We start from the raw sequence: 17,154 nt of genomic DNA, 5'->3' as shown, positions 1-17,154 counted from the left end.
CAAACAACAAATAGAAACAGTAGATCACATCACATGTGGATGTACAATACTAGCAAATACAGAATACCCCAGAAGACATGACAATGTAGCAAAAATAATACATCAACAACTTGCCATAAAACAAACTAATAAAACAACACGTTCCCACATACAAGTACACACCACAAAATGTACTGGAGAATGATGAATACAAATTATACTGGAACAGAACGATTATAACAGATAAAACAACACCACATAACAAACCTGACATCATACTCACCAATAAAAAGAAGAAATTAACACAACTAATCGAAATATCCATACCCAACACAACAAATATACAAAAGAAAACAGGAGAAAAAATTGAAAAATACATCCAACTGGCTGAGGAAGTCAAGGACATGTGGCATCAGGATAAAGTTGACATTATACCAATTATACTATCAACTACAGGAGTCATACCTCACAATATCCACCAGTACATCAATGCAATACAGCTACATCCAAACATATATATACAACTACAGAAATCTGTAATTATTGATACATGTTCAATGACCCGAAAGTTCCTAAATGCAATATAACATATACCGTACAGTTAAAAGGAAGTCACGCTTGATCAAGGTCCGCGTCACTGTCCATTTTTGACCAGACATAACGTCTGAGAATAGAAAGAAATAATAATAATAATAAGTTATACAGAGTAATTTATACTTATTTTTGAATATATCATCATCGAAGTAGTAGCAGTGGTAGTAGTAGTAATAAGATCAATAATAAGCACTGAACGTCCAAATTACTTTCGTACACCAAGCACATTTGATGAATCGTCCATTTGCGCATCTACCCTATAGATTGCAGAATGAAAGCTTGTGTATGAAACGGAACTTTGTCAAAATTTCAAAGGATCGGGGTTCATCAACGAGCTTAGCCATTATCCACTTGTGGCAGTGAGAATTACAGAAAAGTGGAGAACACAACTTATTGTATGTGAAGGACTGCAGCATACAGCAATTTTTCCATTTTTGCAAACTAATCTCTTCCGAAGAATCTCAAGCAGCATCGAACATTTTATGCATCATATGCTCGTATATACTGCAAGATCAAGTGGTTGACAAATGGAGGTTATGTTTGCTGGAATTATGTGAACTGTGATTTTGTCTTCTTGTAGGTTATTTTGTAAGCCCATGTCACAAAGAACACTAGCGTCTTTGTGGAGCCCATAAGAATCCATTATCAGCAGAAGTTTCTGTCCACTGATTTATTCCACTACCACTTCTTGTAGAAAAGTCCTGAACAGTTCTCTGGTCATTTTGCCGGAGGAGTGAGAGTGGACGATTACATTTGGTTCTGAGAACATGGACTGGCATGTATGAGTACTGAAAGTACGATGTTCTTTAAGGAAAAATGGTTCAAATGGCTCTGAGCACTATGGGACTTCACATCTGTGGTCATCAGTCCCCTAGAACTTAGAACTACTTAAACCTAACTAACCTAAGGACATCACACACATCCATGCCCGTGGCAGGATTCAAACCTGCGACCGTAGCAGTCGTGTGTTCCGGACTGAAGCGCCTATAACAGCTCGACCACAGCGGCCGGCCTTTAAGGACAATAAACAGCTTTGGAGCAAGTTTGCTCGTCTGTGAAAGCAAAGGAATAATTGTGTATGAATGGGTTGTCGCGAGAATTGGCTGTACAACCTCTACAATATCTTTAGAATTGCCAAAAAAAACATTGCTACCAACTCCGAATAGTCCTTTTATATGTCATGAAAATGTTTTCCCATCTAACAGTTTCAAGCGTAATAATACTTGGGGTTTGCACGTGTGAATGTGGTACGACCGATCTCTCGCTTTATCAACTCACCCACGCGTTATCTGAAAAAACAGTCAGTCACAGATGCACTTTTGCTGTGCTTTGTAGCTCTGGTGTTACTTCTAATTATCGTTAGCCGATTACGCATGCTCTACTGGACGAGAGTACATAGCACGAACTAAACCGGTGTTTTAGGTGATACTCTATCTAAGTACAATGTTAGGTACTGATCTGAGTGCCTGATATCTGGAGGTTTGGGTGGAAGTGCTACAACCGCCACACTGTTTATTGTACTGTGGGTAGGTTACTAAATGGAGGCTTAGTTCTGCTCAGCTTTAGTCAGTAGCCCTTAGTGCGTACTGACGTTAGGCTGACGAAAGCGTTCGCTGTGTAAGTGGGGTGTCCTGGGAGGGCTTGCTGTGCGAGGTGGAGGCGGCATTCCAGGCCAGGACGACAAACGCCGCGGTTGTTTCCCATTCCCAGCGCTGGGGCGCCGCTAATCCGCGCCGCAGCTGCCCGCGCATGCGTCTCGCGCACCTGCCTTTCACGAGCACGCTGGCCGCGCCGAAATTCCTTGACTCCATAATGTGGTCCGAATACTTTTCCGACAAAAGGTGAAAAAGAGCAGGCGCGAGGTTTGGAGGCGGCCCGAGGATGGTTCGAGGCAGGGAGCAGTCCGCACACAAAGCCAGACTCTCTTCTCACGGACAGCCGTGTACAGTTAACCGATCTTCAACTACCTGAGAGCGGCCCGGCTTAAGAGCCGCGAACGTGCTCGTCCATGCCGCGACACTGTTTAGGCGCCTCCTCGGGCACAGGTCATCATTCACACCAATTGACCACGTCCGCCGAGCCGCCCGACGGCCTTCCCAGAACAGAACATCTCTTCCCATGCCGCACTGTTATATGACCGAGTGGAACAACTGCTCTCGTTTGATAATGATCGATAAAAAACGTAAATCACAAGAATATCTAGTCTTCAAAACCACTAGAGAAATGTCTTTGGAGTGTGCGCGTGTTATACGATCTAATAACAATTCGCAGTTCATGATGCCTCGTCCTGCAGAACGCATCCTCGACAGTAACTCTATAAACACAATCGCACGTACACCAGCTACGTTTAACGTGAAGTCTCGAGCAATCGCAGTATTTCCCTATATAAACAAGTTGCTGGGTGTGCAAAAAACAAAAGCTGTGCAATGGAGATATTTAACGTATTCTCCATTTTACCCTTGTTCGGCTGAGACGTGTACCAGCGCTTTCAGGCCGAATACCAGCCACGCTGAATGACATCAGTTCCGTGGCTCCCAGAATAATATACTGAAAGGGGGGAAAAAGCACTATAATGTCCTCTATTAAAAGCTACGGGGAATTTCAGTATTTTTGCATAGCTTGCAGAGAAGACTTAGTAAGTCATTGAATCGTTTATAAAGTAAAGGGCATAGAAGCTAATGATCTCTAGTTGGCAAAAATTTCCCCCAGCTTGCCCGATATCTTTCGATACGCCCCGTGTGTCACAGAAGCGCAAACGGTTAATTAACAGTTTTGAAATAATTCATTTATTTTAATTTTTATAAAAATGGTTTCGGATTATGAGAACCTCTAGTGTATGAAATTATAGTTTTCTCTCCAAACAGTTTTTCCAGTGTTTGTTGGCAGAGGGATGCATTCTGCTGTTCCTCACCTAAAGCACGTGTTCGTCTTAACACTTTTCACTTCTTGACGTATCGAAGCAAATCCTTAGAAAGGGCCACTTTCAGATTTCACTATGTTACGACACCACTGAGCTTTAGTGCAAAAAGCTGAAGTGTTCAATGATGACAAAGAAATAACTAAGCAGTTACAAACATTCACTTTCCCCACTCTCATTTGAAGGGGTAACTGCAGAACATGGGTTCACAAAAAAGTTGACACCCTCTTCTTGTTTTGAGCTTCGTTGGAACACTGTAGTAATTAAAGTAATTTACAACAATGATAATGACATTACAGGAAGTCCTACTTTCGACATTTTTTCCCAAATACTCCTTCGCACTAGGTGCACAGGTCATTCAGCACTCCAAGGAATATGATATGCACAAAGAATGAAACTTTTTCACTTTTGTGTGTCTTGCAAAATTATGTGAAGTCCCAGTGTAGGATGGTCGAAGGAGTCCATGTTTAATGACATGGTATGGCATGGCATGCTGCAAACTCACTAAAATTGTTTCACTTGTTTACATACTACACTACAATATTATTCTCTTCGGTAATACTTGAACAAAGTTGAGGCGGAAGCTTCGTAAAGCCTGTGTGGAGTGTCCAAAAATGAAACAGTGGTGAGAATAATGTTAATCAACGAAATCTCTCAAGAAGAACTGCTCGCCACTCTCTTCTGGTTCTAACCTAACTTAGAGTTAACTGGTCAAGAGCTACTGTCAAACCTATCAGCAGCTGGAACTCTTTGCCTATTGCAACTGTATTAACAAATCTTAATATACAGAAGGGGCAAATTGCGAATCTTCCACCTACAGCCTCATACTCCAACACTTCCTAGTACCAAGTGTGTATCTCGTTTATGGAGCAATCGTACATAAATTTCTTGAGATATTTATATACAGACTGTTTAGTAATCGTAATCAAATGTGGGATTTTGCAACTCTGCTTACAATTGCAGGAACCACCGTAATATTACAGAAAATCATGAAACTTCTTAGATCGTGGCGAAGTATTTATTAATGTATGTCCACTTTTTTTTTTATAACACCAACGGACCGTTGCCTATCACACTTCAGTGTGAATTATTACAATAATATATATTTTTTCCCCTACGTCCTGAATCGAATTAAGTTTACAATATCTCTCACATTGTTTTTCCTTATTTCTTTTTGTTCCTGCCATCATCGCATTTAACACTCAGATTGCTGCTGCCGCTACTACTACTACTACTACTACTACTACTACTACTACTACTACTAGTAGTAGTAGTAGTAGTAGTAGTAGTACGACGTGGACGTTGGTGGGGACCACATCGGAATACTCACTCGCAATTGTAGAGGAGGGAATCGCCGATCTTGACGACGAAGCAGGTGGCGTGGTTGAGGCAGTACCACTTGGCGTAGGTCGGCGGGCAATCGTACGTGTGGAATGTGACGTTGGGCCGCGCCGTGGGGGCTGCGGACCGCGGCTTGGGCGTCGACCTGCTCGAGCATGCCTCTGTAACACACCAACACGAGCGCTTGCCGTCACTCCACAGCCAAATCACAAGTTCCATATATGAAAAGGGTGAAAACTCCTTCACCGGTGCCCTTTCACAAAATTTAATATTCAGTGTATTTGTTCATTAAGAATCAGCATACCTTACGTCACGCAGGACGTGCACAGTTGTCACTACCCGGAAATAATCACGATGTTTGCTTCACTTTCGTGGTGTATGCTACGAGTTACCGACAGCGACCCCAATCCATACGCTTCCCCACGACAATAAATATGAATTTGAGCTTTTTCCATAACACAAAATTTAAAATCATTTATCTATAGCTTTTATTTCTATATACTACGGATAACCACCAGAACCCATTTTTCATTCACAGTGGATAAGGAAGCAGCTTTTTCATTCATACTGGCTGCAGTACATTTTCTTAAGGAGAACTCTTTAAGTTACTTCCCTTAGATTCCGCAGCAGCACGAATAGGTCCTTCGGTTGAAGTAGCACTGCAGCTTTTCTAGTTTGTGACTAGCTTTGATAATAGTCAAGTCAACTCAGCATTAACTGTAGCGTCTGAAAGACGCGAAAATTTACCCGCTGCATGCAGAGATTTTACTGCTCTTGAATAATTAATGGAATTATTAATAAAATTATGTGGTTAATGCCTCGAGCGCGGAATATGCGCTTCAACAAATTTCACTGGTTGCTGTTGTCCAGTCAGGGCCAGCCTAGAGCGCGACCAACAGGAGCGTCTGACAACCAAGAACGGATTTCTTGTTATCTTACTGTTATATCTTCCGACAGATACACAACACAAACACTGACTCAACCGACTCCCGCCAATTCAGACAAATGTACGGTACAGAAAGATGTGAAGCCACCGGTGACACGTAGTGTACGAAAGTGAAGCTGATATCGACGCTGTGGTCGTTTGAATGCCAGAGTGCTTTCGATTAGCAACTGATCAAGTCATTTAGGGTGTGCCTGGAGGAATGATGAGTACTCGGGGATACGAAGGAAAAAAAAGTCTCTAAAACACATACTTCAAAGCTGAAAAGACTTCATTATCTTCGATACTGTGAAACAAATTTCTTCTACTGGAAGGTCTTTACTTTCAATATTTTTGGAGGTAGTATGGATCAAAACAAAAACAAAAATGGTGTAGTAAACATGGGGACTGATGTATACTTCAAAGAGTTATTGTATGAGCACATGTTTAATACAAGAGATGTGTTTCCCAGTAGCAAAGATGAAGTAGCGCTCGTAACTCTTAAGGTATACACTTCATAGCTCATGTTTACTGGACATTTTTTCTTGTTTTGGTCCATACTACCACCTCTCAAAATCTAGAAAGCAAAGATCTAACAGTAGAAGAGATTTGCTTCACAATATCGAAGATTAAGTGGTTATAGCTCTTAAGGTAGGCATTTTAGTGTCCATGTTTACTAGACTTTTTTGCTCCGAATGGTAGTTTCATCATATCCGTGAATATTGTCCTTGCTCCTGGGACATCCTGTATGTGTTCTAAAGAATAATGCAAAAAAAAACTTTAGGTCAATCGGACATCTAACCTCGAATCATCCTTGCATGGAAAAACGGATTCGAATCCTTTGGTTCAAATGGCTCTGAGCACTATGCGACTTAACTTCTGTGGTCGTCAGTCGCCTAGAACATAGAACTAATTAAACCTAACTAACCTAAGGACATCACACACATCCATGCCCGAGGCAGGATTCGAACCTGCGACCGAAGCAGTCGCTCGGCTCCAGACTGTAGCGCCTAGAACCGCACGGCCTCGAATACTTTGAAAGCACGTAAATATCTGCAATAATGTTCAGTAGTTAACTAGATTTTTTTTACGATATTTAGAAAAACAAATTACGTATACATAAAGAAGACGTTACATACATGCTGAGGTACACCGTTGCATCAAAACGACAGAAAATTAGATAAAAGGTGTTGGAAGCAAGATTCTTGGCTTCTGCATATCGATTAGTGGTGCGGTTCAGAGAAATGAGTATGACAGTTAATATTGTGATCATCACCTAAAAACTAAAGATACAAAATCAATATTTTGTTTGCTTGCTGGTCCATGTCTGTAGTCCTGGTACACACTGAAATCCCCGTGCTACAGATCTGTATTAATCCATTGGAGGAGCCAAAACAGAAATGTACCTCACACTGGTCAGTGAAGTAATTGTGCGGTATTTCGTTTTAATTATTTGAAGCGGAACAACGTTGCAACGATCAACGCAGAGTTGGTGCAACTACACAACAAAAATACAAGGGTGGTTTGATTTGGTCTGGTAAATTTCCCTTAAAGAATGGGAAATTTTTGATGCGCATTCACTGTCGGTAAGCTCGATTATTCCAGTTCAGACGTGTAAGTTCAACAATGTACTGTTGACAGCCGCCCGAATTGATCGGTTTGTCAACTGCGATTTTACGATTTTAAAAAATGGAGAAAACCGAGTTTCGTGCAGTTATTAAACATTTTCATTTGAAGGGGCTGACTGACGCACAAATCAAAACAATGGATAAAGTTCACGCAGACTTCGCATTATCATTGATGACCATTTATTTTTTGGATTAATGAATGAACGTTAACGACAGGCACCTAAGACGAAGCGCGCCCCGGCCGTCACACTGAGATCATCACAAAGGAAACCACTGACAAAATCCGGCTATCAAGAAGTTGTGCGCGAGGTGGGTGGCGCGATTACTCGCAGTCGACCAAAATTGCATGCGGCACACAACATTTGAATACAATGGCTGGTGATGTTCAATCGCAATCCGCAAGACTTTTTGCGCCGATTCTACTGCTGATGAAACCTGGATCCCTTATCGTACACCAGACTCAAAACGGCAGTCAAAATAAAGGACAGAGGCTAGTGACAGTGCACCGAAGAAGGCGAACACCATTTTGTCAGCTGGTAAGGTGATGGCCACTGTTTTTTGGGTTTCCCAAGAAATAATCATCAGATTACTCATAAGAAGGCAGAACCATAACTGGATCCGATTATGGTTCATTATTGAGTCGTTTGAAACTTGCGTTGGTTGAAAAAAAAGCAAGGCTGTCATGTAAAAAAAATGTTTTTTCATCACGTAACGCACCATCCCACGCACCAGCGATCACAATGGCGAAAAGTGCATGAGTTGGGCTTTAAATTTGTTCCTCATCCACGTTATTGACCATACTTGGCCCCAAGCAACTTCTTCCTGTTCCCTAACTTGAACTTTTAGATTGCTGGGAAGAAATTTTCATCAGATGAAGAAGTGATAGTTGCAATCAACGAGTGTTTTGCGGAGTTCGATAGAACCAATTCTTTCGTTGCGATGGAAAAGCTGATCGCTGAGCAATGTTTATATGCAGTAAAGGAGACTATGTCGCGAAGAAAGGCGAATTGTTTGAGAAAAAAAAATTTCCTTTATTTTTTTTTAATCAGATTTATTAAATTATCCTGGAACACTGTCTTTTGACACAGTTTTCAATCGGCGCAGACGCTTTCAGTACAGTCAAAAAACATTTGATGAACGAAGCGGCAGACCATCTCTCTGTGAAGAACCAGAGAATCACAGGAGAAGTGGAGTCCCTGGTGCTCAAAGACCGAGTCATAAAATCGAGAGCCGGCGCTACAGTCTGGAGCCGGGCGACCGCTACGGTCGCAGGTTCGAATCCTGCCTCGGACATGGATGTGTGTGATGTCCTTACTTTAGTTAGGTTTAACTAGTCCTAAGTTCTAGGCGACTGATGACCTCAGAAGTTAAGTCGTATAGTGCTCAGAGCCATTTGAACCATAAAATCGAGGCGATAGTGAAAAGGCCGATTAATCACGGAAAATGTTTCACCTGTCAGGCGACTCCAAATAAGTGACGTATTTGATCGCCTAATTCTGGCGTCAAGCGCTGGGTTTGTGCAGTTACTCCGATACGAAGGAGCAAAACAAGCAGTGGATACGTGGATTCTACGCCGCTGAAAAAAGCAACGAGCCAACCATCATCGCAAAAGGTGATGCCGAGTGCCTTTTAGGTCTGCCATGGTGTGGTTCTAACTCATTATGCCCGTAAGGTGGCAAACTGTCACAGGAGCATGCCACTAAAATCTCCTGGCAGGAAGCGGTCAAGGAGTTGCGTGTCGCGGCGATGCTTCATACGGTTATACAATTTTGCCTCACTTCCCAGTGACCGCTGCTGCTTTCCTCGGAGAAGGTACGGATTTTCACGATAATGACGATGTGATTTTTGAGGACGAATGTTTCCCGAACAGCCAAAATACTGATTTCTGTAAGTGAAGTTATTTATTGTTGGGAAAAATGTATAGCATTGAAGCGTAAAATATTGGAGGAGGCTAAAAATCATCCTTAGCCACTACCTCCCGTATGTGATTTTTATGATGAATGTAACTGCACGCACTGAGGCAGCAGTGCGCTCTGGAGTTATCAAAACGCTGGGTGCGAAAGTCCGTTCTGCAGGAGGAGCAGGCGGGTATGCAGCAATTTAGTGCCACTTTTGGTTCAAAGACGACGATGCGCAGCTGGGAGAACCAACTGTGGATAGGCCGTGGGGTGGCGTGTGCCCGGAGGTAGGCAGAGTACCTTGTCTCGGGTGTCGCGCTCGCCGCGGCTCGGCCACCCACCGGAAGGAAGTCGGCCCGCACACCGGCGCCATTGTGCGCGCAGAGGACCTACGCGCAGCAGCCGAGCGGCCGGCTCCCGTTTCGGGACCTCTACGCGCTAATTGCTGAACACGTGGCCGCCCGCCGTGGCGCGTGCGCCGGCCGTCTGTCCGATGCCGCGCACTCGTCCGCTCGCACCGCCTGAACTAAAAGCCTTCTTCGCACGGGCCGTCAATCCGTAAGTCAGCCGGGTACATAACGAGTTTAAGACGTCTGGGGCGCGTAAAACGCTTCCGAACGTGTCTAGCAATACGGAACGTAAGGTGTTACAATAAAAAACATTTTCGCGCGGAGGGTGTACCTAGAGTCTCTGACAAAATGAAAAGCTTTTTTACGCTCGTTTACCTGAAATACTCGCGTGTCATATGTAGCCACCAAATGCCGCTGAAGCGTGCTGCGATCGCATATGATCACGTCGCTGTAAACGTACCGTATGAACAGGCCGAGTCGTTTCTAAGCATTCAGCACCATGACTGAGATCTGGAGACTTCTAACAGCATTTCCGATTTACCGTTCTACCTTTTCTGACAATCTGCATTTTCGCGAACATTCGCCAACTCGTGTAATCCACGACGAATAGTAACTCCTATTTCAAGACATCGCAGACGTTCCGTCGGTCGGTGTACCCGGAACGTCACACTAATCCCATAGGTTGAAGTCTGTGCGGTTGTATTACTTTGCGGATACCTGCTAGTGTGCATTACAAGCACGTACATAAGATCTCGTAAGAAATCAGAGGGGTCAGTCTGTGCACAAAATCCTGCACTGGCAACACTTCGCAATCGTTGACCGCTACAGAGGCAGCATGGCTCAATATTTCTGCAGCGGACTTCTCACGACTTGTTGAGCCCATGTCAAGTGAAGTAGCTGAATCACTGGGTACAAGGAGGCTCACCTCAGTGTACTTAACTAACATTTCGCAGTATGCAAGATACGACATCGTGTAACACGACTTCATCTAACTTACCCATAATTCGCAGAAAATTTTGGAAATTTCGCTCCAGTAATTATGAGAAGAAGTTGTAATTTACGAAACTTACAAATATACCAGGCTATGTTAAACTAAAATGTTGCCATGACTGGACCTCCTTTCTTAGTCTACGGAATTTAAATTACGAGGTCAGACTTCAGCAGATGCAAATTTGGGCACAGCTTAATCTACTGCAGGTGGTGAGACGTAGCGATCAGATTAAAATGATTTATAAAATTTTAGTACCCGCAGATGCGGATGCGGATACGGGACTTAAGGATGCGGTCCGGACAGCACACACTTGTCCACCGACAGAACCCTCGTCGCTGGGTGCGAGGCACGTGCGACAGCCTCTATGGTGTGACGGCAGATGGCATTCCGGTCGTAGGAGGCGCGGTGCACAGCACATCGCGGGCGGGCGGCCGGCGCCATACGGCATGCGGCAGCCCAACACCTGCCACTGCCAGCGCCACCGGCCCATATCCCCAGGCAGCAGCAGCGGCGGCGGCGGCGGCGGCCGCGCCGGCTGGCTGGCAGGCAGGCATCGCGCGTGCCGCTCACGTCTAGTGCCAGCTTCCGTCGCAGGCAGCCGCCGGACCGCCAAGATCGCCCAGATTGGACACACGGCCTGGCCTGACTCACAGCCCTAAGAGCATCCCGTTCCCTGCCACGCCAGATCTGATCACGCCGTACGACAACGCGGCTCACCTCTCGTTTACCGTAACACTCGCGTGTTGGTACGTCTTGCTTATATATCCATTAAACGGTTCAGTCTACCCTCATCCGTGCATGTACGGATTTTCCCTTAGTTCGACACAAACTCATCAGCTACAGCATTAAGTACCGACACAGAACATCTGAAATTTGTTCCTCGTAGCTCGCCATACTTCCTAGAAAGGCAAATTTTACTGACAACAGACAACTTGAAGCTGCCTCCTCAAACGCCAGGCTGGCGGACTTGTCCTGAGATTACGACAAGTGTGAAAATCCGAAGTAGTTTATGTGCAGAAACATCATGTGCATATATACAGAGGCCGGCTGGGAGGTATTAATCTTTTCAGAACATTTTAACATTTTTAATATATTTGAATTCTTGTATTTCTCAAAGATTACAAATACAATGACATTTAATAAACAAAGCACAAACAATTATGCACTACAATTCAGGAGCGAAAATTGACATTATCCAGGTGGCGGCCGCTTTTGTCCAGTATTGTTGCATATGAGTGAAAAAATTGTACATACACGTTTCAAGCAAAGGAAGGGGAATTTCTCGAGTAATGACTTCTGAAAGAGCTTCAAGAATCTGTGGTTCTTTAATGTAAACCCGACACTTCAGGTAGCCCTAAACAAAATAACAGCATCGAGAAAGATCGGGAGGTCGAGGAGGCTACTCCACATCCCCAGGCAAAGAAATGACGCGACCTGGAAAATGTTCCTTTACAAAAGCCGTGAGTGATTTTGAGGGTTGGGGAGTAGCCCCATCCTGTTGAAACCAAATATTATCGATGACAGTCTGATATCTTCGTAATTCTGGTATAAAAATTTCTCGCAATAGCTTGAGAGTTGACAGGTCACCGTGCGTACATTTTCTCGGAAAAAGTAGGGTCCAATGGTGTCACATCGAGCTAAGGCCGATCACACTGCCAAATTTATTGGACTAGATTGATTCGTCCAATATATTGGACGTAGTGTAATAAGGAACTTTTAATCATATGTCATCTTTTGTCCAATTTATTAGATCAAATCTTGAGTCTTGCCTCTGATTTGATGAAAAAATCATTCGTCTTCTGTTTACTACAATAAGAAATGTAGCCACTAGGAGCGCTTACAGCTACAGCTGTCTTGCATCTGATGTTTATCAACAAGCCTTCGAAATTTACTTGGTGCGTCGCATTCACAACGAAATTGATAGAAATGTACGACTTACGACTTCCCGAATACAAAAACAGAATGAGAAAAACAGAGGAGCTACAAAAAAAGCTGCGGATTTGTTAATGGCTATAGTATATACTAAATTATTCCTCCTCCAGTGCTTCATAAATAGCTTCACAAATTTCTGGTTCAAATGGTTCAAATGGCTCTGAGCACTATGGGACTCAACTGCTGTGGTCATAAGTCCCCTAGAACTTAGAACTACTTAAACCTAACTAACCTAAGGACATCACACACATCCATGCCCAAAGCAGGATTCGAACCTGCGACCGTAGCGGTCGTGCGGTTCCAGACTGTAGCGCCTTTAACCGCTCGGCCACTACAGCCGGCACAAATTTCTGGTATTATTTTTGTTAACGTGCACTGCGGTAGTGAGTGCTATGTCTTGAACTAGAATACTTTTCTCCCTTTGCATGAAATCGCTGTGTTACGGTCGGTCTGTCTTTTGCGGATATAGCATTTCTGAGGCAAGTGTTCTGCTTCGTAATACGAGCATCCACTTTCCTGAGCACATACTGAAATGTACTCTCGTCCATTCACCAGTAGTTTTCATATGACTTTACGTCCTCGACTTGCAGCTCTCGTTAACAATGTATGTTGTATGCTGCTCTCTCGCCGTGAAACCCACGGATTCATCCAAGTACGTTTCCTTTTCTCCCCGCTTCTCTTCCTAGGTCTGGCCTCCACAGCTAGTAGAACTTTTTCGATGTTTTCTCCTGTTCAAACTGCCTGAACATCTCCCTGAGCTGTATCAGGTCTCACCGTTCCTCTCGTTATTAAATTGTCGAAGCACTATATTACTGTTGGGCGAGAGGGAGCACCGTGTCCACCAACATTGAACTGAACTGCGAAATCTTTGGTAAGTCTCCAGTACCGAATGAGACTTTGCAACAAAGGTGTAGTAAACAAAGATGCGTTGTTCAGTTGACCAAAGCTCCAAGGTTACCGAAATGGGAACTTACAACGAACGTTTGAGCTGGCTCAAGTTTGGCGAACTCTACAAAGCCCTGCCGGTCCCGGCATATTTTTCCGCGTAACCATCGTGACATTTGTCGCAAATGTGTACTAACTTTCCCATCCTCCCTTTAGAAACGTTGAAGAGAATTAGTTTAAAGGATTATGTGATGAGGAATAGGTGAGCACCATGACGTCATGTACATGGTATACATGAAGTCCGGGAACACTTTCAATTATTTATTGCACAAGTACTAAACATCGTACAGATGGCATACATATTGCATTTTGAAGAGCAACTGAGAGTTTTTTTACGAACATTCGATATGCGAACCATGAGTGACCCGGCAGACGTCAATACGGTAATCGAAGTCTTGCCATACCCCTCCCCCCATGTCGTATCGTCGACTGCGGCAGTCGCTTCCCGTCTTCTCTCCCGGAGATCTGCTACATACACCATATCTTTAATGTGTCCTCACAGAAATAGTCACACGGAGTGACACCTGGTGATCGGGAGAGGTCATTTCGAGCTCCAAACACACACAAAGCTCGCTTCGCATCTGAACTCGCCATGTTTGCGACTAGCGCTATCGGCAAATTACCAAACTACGATGTGACGATATACACGAAAAACCTTCAGGGTTTCTCTTCAAAATGACATATGTATGATATCTATACAATGTCTGGTTCTTGTGCAATAAATAATTGGAAGTGTTCCCGGACTTTATGTACACACTATCTCCAGTTTATGTAGCCTTCGCAATACCTCGTAGCGTGCAGCAGTATTGATGGTTATCGCCGGCAGCATTAAGTATTACTACCTGTTCACTTTATGAAGAGCTACAGCGCAACAAATCTAATCCAACTGGAATTTAACTATATACAAGGTTTCTGTGGTCTCTAATTCCGTGATACGTCAGCTTTTGTTTACGAGTATGTTGACGCCCTAAACACACTGCGGTCTGAATTACGGTTGTGTAGGTTGGCTGCGCTGAAAAAGCTGGTAACACCGTCAAAGACCGCTGAAAAACATCTAACCCCCAACTGTCCAAGCGACGGAACTTTTCATAAAGTGAACAAGTACTACTGTAGATTCCTACATACGCTTCACTGAACATCCGAATAATGTATGTACGAAGACAGATGAGAGTAACTACATTTCTGTCTCCAAGGATAGTTCCTCGGACAAAGGCGAATATACTGAACACGTATGTTAGTTTGAAGTAAGTAGTTCGCTTAGTTTCAGGACACAGCAACCCGACAGTATCCAAAATTATGTTTTCGTGCGTGACAATTCTTGTGTTGAAATTTAAAAATACTTTTGCGAATTTAATACGTTAGAAAACTTTTGTTAATATCTGTTTGATGTGTGTCTTGTCTTAGTGAGCAAGAATAAGCTCCCGAGTGACGCGCAAAAACCTCGTGATGGGGATGAAATCTTCAATAAACGAAGAGCGAAAATAGCACTACAAATAAATCTCATTGTAGGCGGCTTGATAAAAAATGAATGAGCCAGTCACTCTATTACACGTTAAAATATCCCCATAACGGATTAATAGAGTGATCAGAACTACAAAATTTCAGCATTTTCAAAATACTCCTGCTACTGATTAGGCATCTGTGACTGGGAGAGCGTACACCATGGTCGCACTGTTTTCTTTAGTGGTCCAGCTTCTTTCTTTACACAGCTCACCATTTTTCTTCTCACCAACGGGGTGCCAACGTCCGACAATGCGGTCTCCATACACCCGTTTGTGGTTGCTGTGTCGGCTGGTATCACTGCCCCTAATTCGCACGTACGCTGGAGTCCTAATGAAAGACCACCTTTCATTGGGCTCTGAACAGCCACGAAGGTGTCTAAATAATTCTATCTAGCCGCCAGTTAAGTGGTTAAGTAACGCCGGCCTAAGATGCCCTAGCGGTCCGGTATTTTCTGGGTTGGTCGGAAGTGCAACGAAGGGGGCTGGATAGTGGCAGGTGGAAGCGGCAGCTGGTCCTACCATTGCAGCGGTCTCTTTCGGGGTGCCGAGGGGGCTCTGTGCAGCCACTGACCTACGAACGCCAAATGGCCGGCTCACGACAAAAGGAGCGCCCTTGTAAAAGGTGGTGGTAACTCTAGCTGAAACACCGCAGATACTGGAAACGGGGGCGCGGGCGGTGTGAACAATGGTGACAGATGGAGCGTGTGCCGGTATGAAGCGCTCAACTGACCAGCCGGCCCTGTTTATAAATACGGCCGCCAGCTACCTTTTACTTTTGGCTTGTCCGTCAGGCTTAGGCGCGCCCCGTCGAGCAGCTTAGGCGGGGACTCAGCGTGAACACACAGTACGTCACAAATTACCTGCCCCTGTCTAATTCCGATAACCACATTAGACAATCGGCGCTGAAGGCGAACGGAGGGCCACGCGGGCCAGCTCCCTTATAGTGTCACCCGCGACAACTCGCCTAACACGCTTCGCTCGAACATCAATCACAGCGCGGCGGGAAACCGTTACACAGATGAACAGTGAAAGCGATACTCTTTCCGCCAATCACACTGTCTGAGCTCGAGTTTATTTCACTCTCTTGAAAGCCGTACAACAGCGTCAGCTGCAACTTTGGTAATTTCGTAAGTGTTTATAAAGGAGATAGACACCGTCACGTGTCCTTTGTGTGTTTAGTTGGGTTATTGGTTTCTACCTTTGCCACAGCCCATCCTAAGATCTAATACCTGATTACGGAGAACCACAAGTCGTCAACAGAAGGAGTATTTGGGTAAAACTACGGAAGTTGTGCATAACATTCAAGTTTATGATGCTAAATGTGGTCTTTGTGCTCTCAGACGTCATTTCTTCAATTATGTTATGAGTTTACCAGTGAAAGGTATCAACCTCTGACCGCATTTACGAATCTCAACCACGACACCATTAACGCAAGCTTGGATTGTACACACACACACACACACACACACACACACACACACACACACACACACACACACAGTTGTTGCAAAATTATGTTATTACAGCCGGTGAACTGACAAATCAACTTAAGAGCAAAAGGGCAATAGACATCGAATGTGGTTTTAACTATGATAAAATGCCTGCATAGTGTGTGAGATTATTTGTAGCGTGTCCATTTACTGTAGTACAGTAGACTTTGGAAAGCTGTTTACTCGCGCTTGCAGAAGAGTACATACTTACAGACGGCGCAATTCCCAGTCTTACAAAATGCTACCCATAAGAAAAAATGGAAATCGATATGGGAACTTCGTTGTTATTCCATTAAATCTTTTAGTTGCAGTTGAGTTTTAGGCTGAAGAATGCCCTATTTCATCGATCTGTTAAGGCTGATATATTCTCACGGAACGATCTAGCAACGATAGCAGTCTTGTGCATTACAGTTTTTAGGCAAGCAAGCGTTCAAAACAGCAGCAAAGCCGGTCCGCTGCCGTTGAATGCCCTTTGAGCAGACCGACGGCGGTGTTTATTTCATCACTACGAATTGCCGAGTAAGCGGCTCCGGGAAAAGAACCCACGTCGAAGCGTCGCCCAAGTGATAGACTAAGAACTGATTTACTGTAATGAAATTTAATTACATACGTTTTCTACGATTACACCAGCGATGAGCTTCGACAGCCTTAAACTATCGTCCAAT

General features: G+C 44.0%; 1 protein-coding gene across 1 annotated transcript in view; it reads right to left on the bottom strand.

Moving 5' to 3' along the window:
- LOC126126795 (pro-neuregulin-3, membrane-bound isoform-like) overlaps positions 1-17,154 on the bottom strand; it is a 399,360-nt gene that overhangs the window by 11,678 nt on the left and 370,528 nt on the right. The window contains exon 4 of the mRNA XM_049915142.1: positions 4,821-4,992. Within this exon, the coding sequence (XP_049771099.1) occupies positions 4,821-4,992 (172 nt within the window). The remainder of the gene's footprint in view (positions 1-4,820; positions 4,993-17,154) is intronic.

This window comes from Schistocerca cancellata, chromosome 1 (assembly GCF_023864275.1).
Source record: "Schistocerca cancellata isolate TAMUIC-IGC-003103 chromosome 1, iqSchCanc2.1, whole genome shotgun sequence".
In the NCBI taxonomy this organism is placed as follows: domain Eukaryota; kingdom Metazoa; phylum Arthropoda; class Insecta; order Orthoptera; family Acrididae; genus Schistocerca; species Schistocerca cancellata.
The sequence above is the reverse complement of the archived record's forward strand: the minus strand, read 5'-3'. Positions and strand labels throughout refer to the sequence as shown.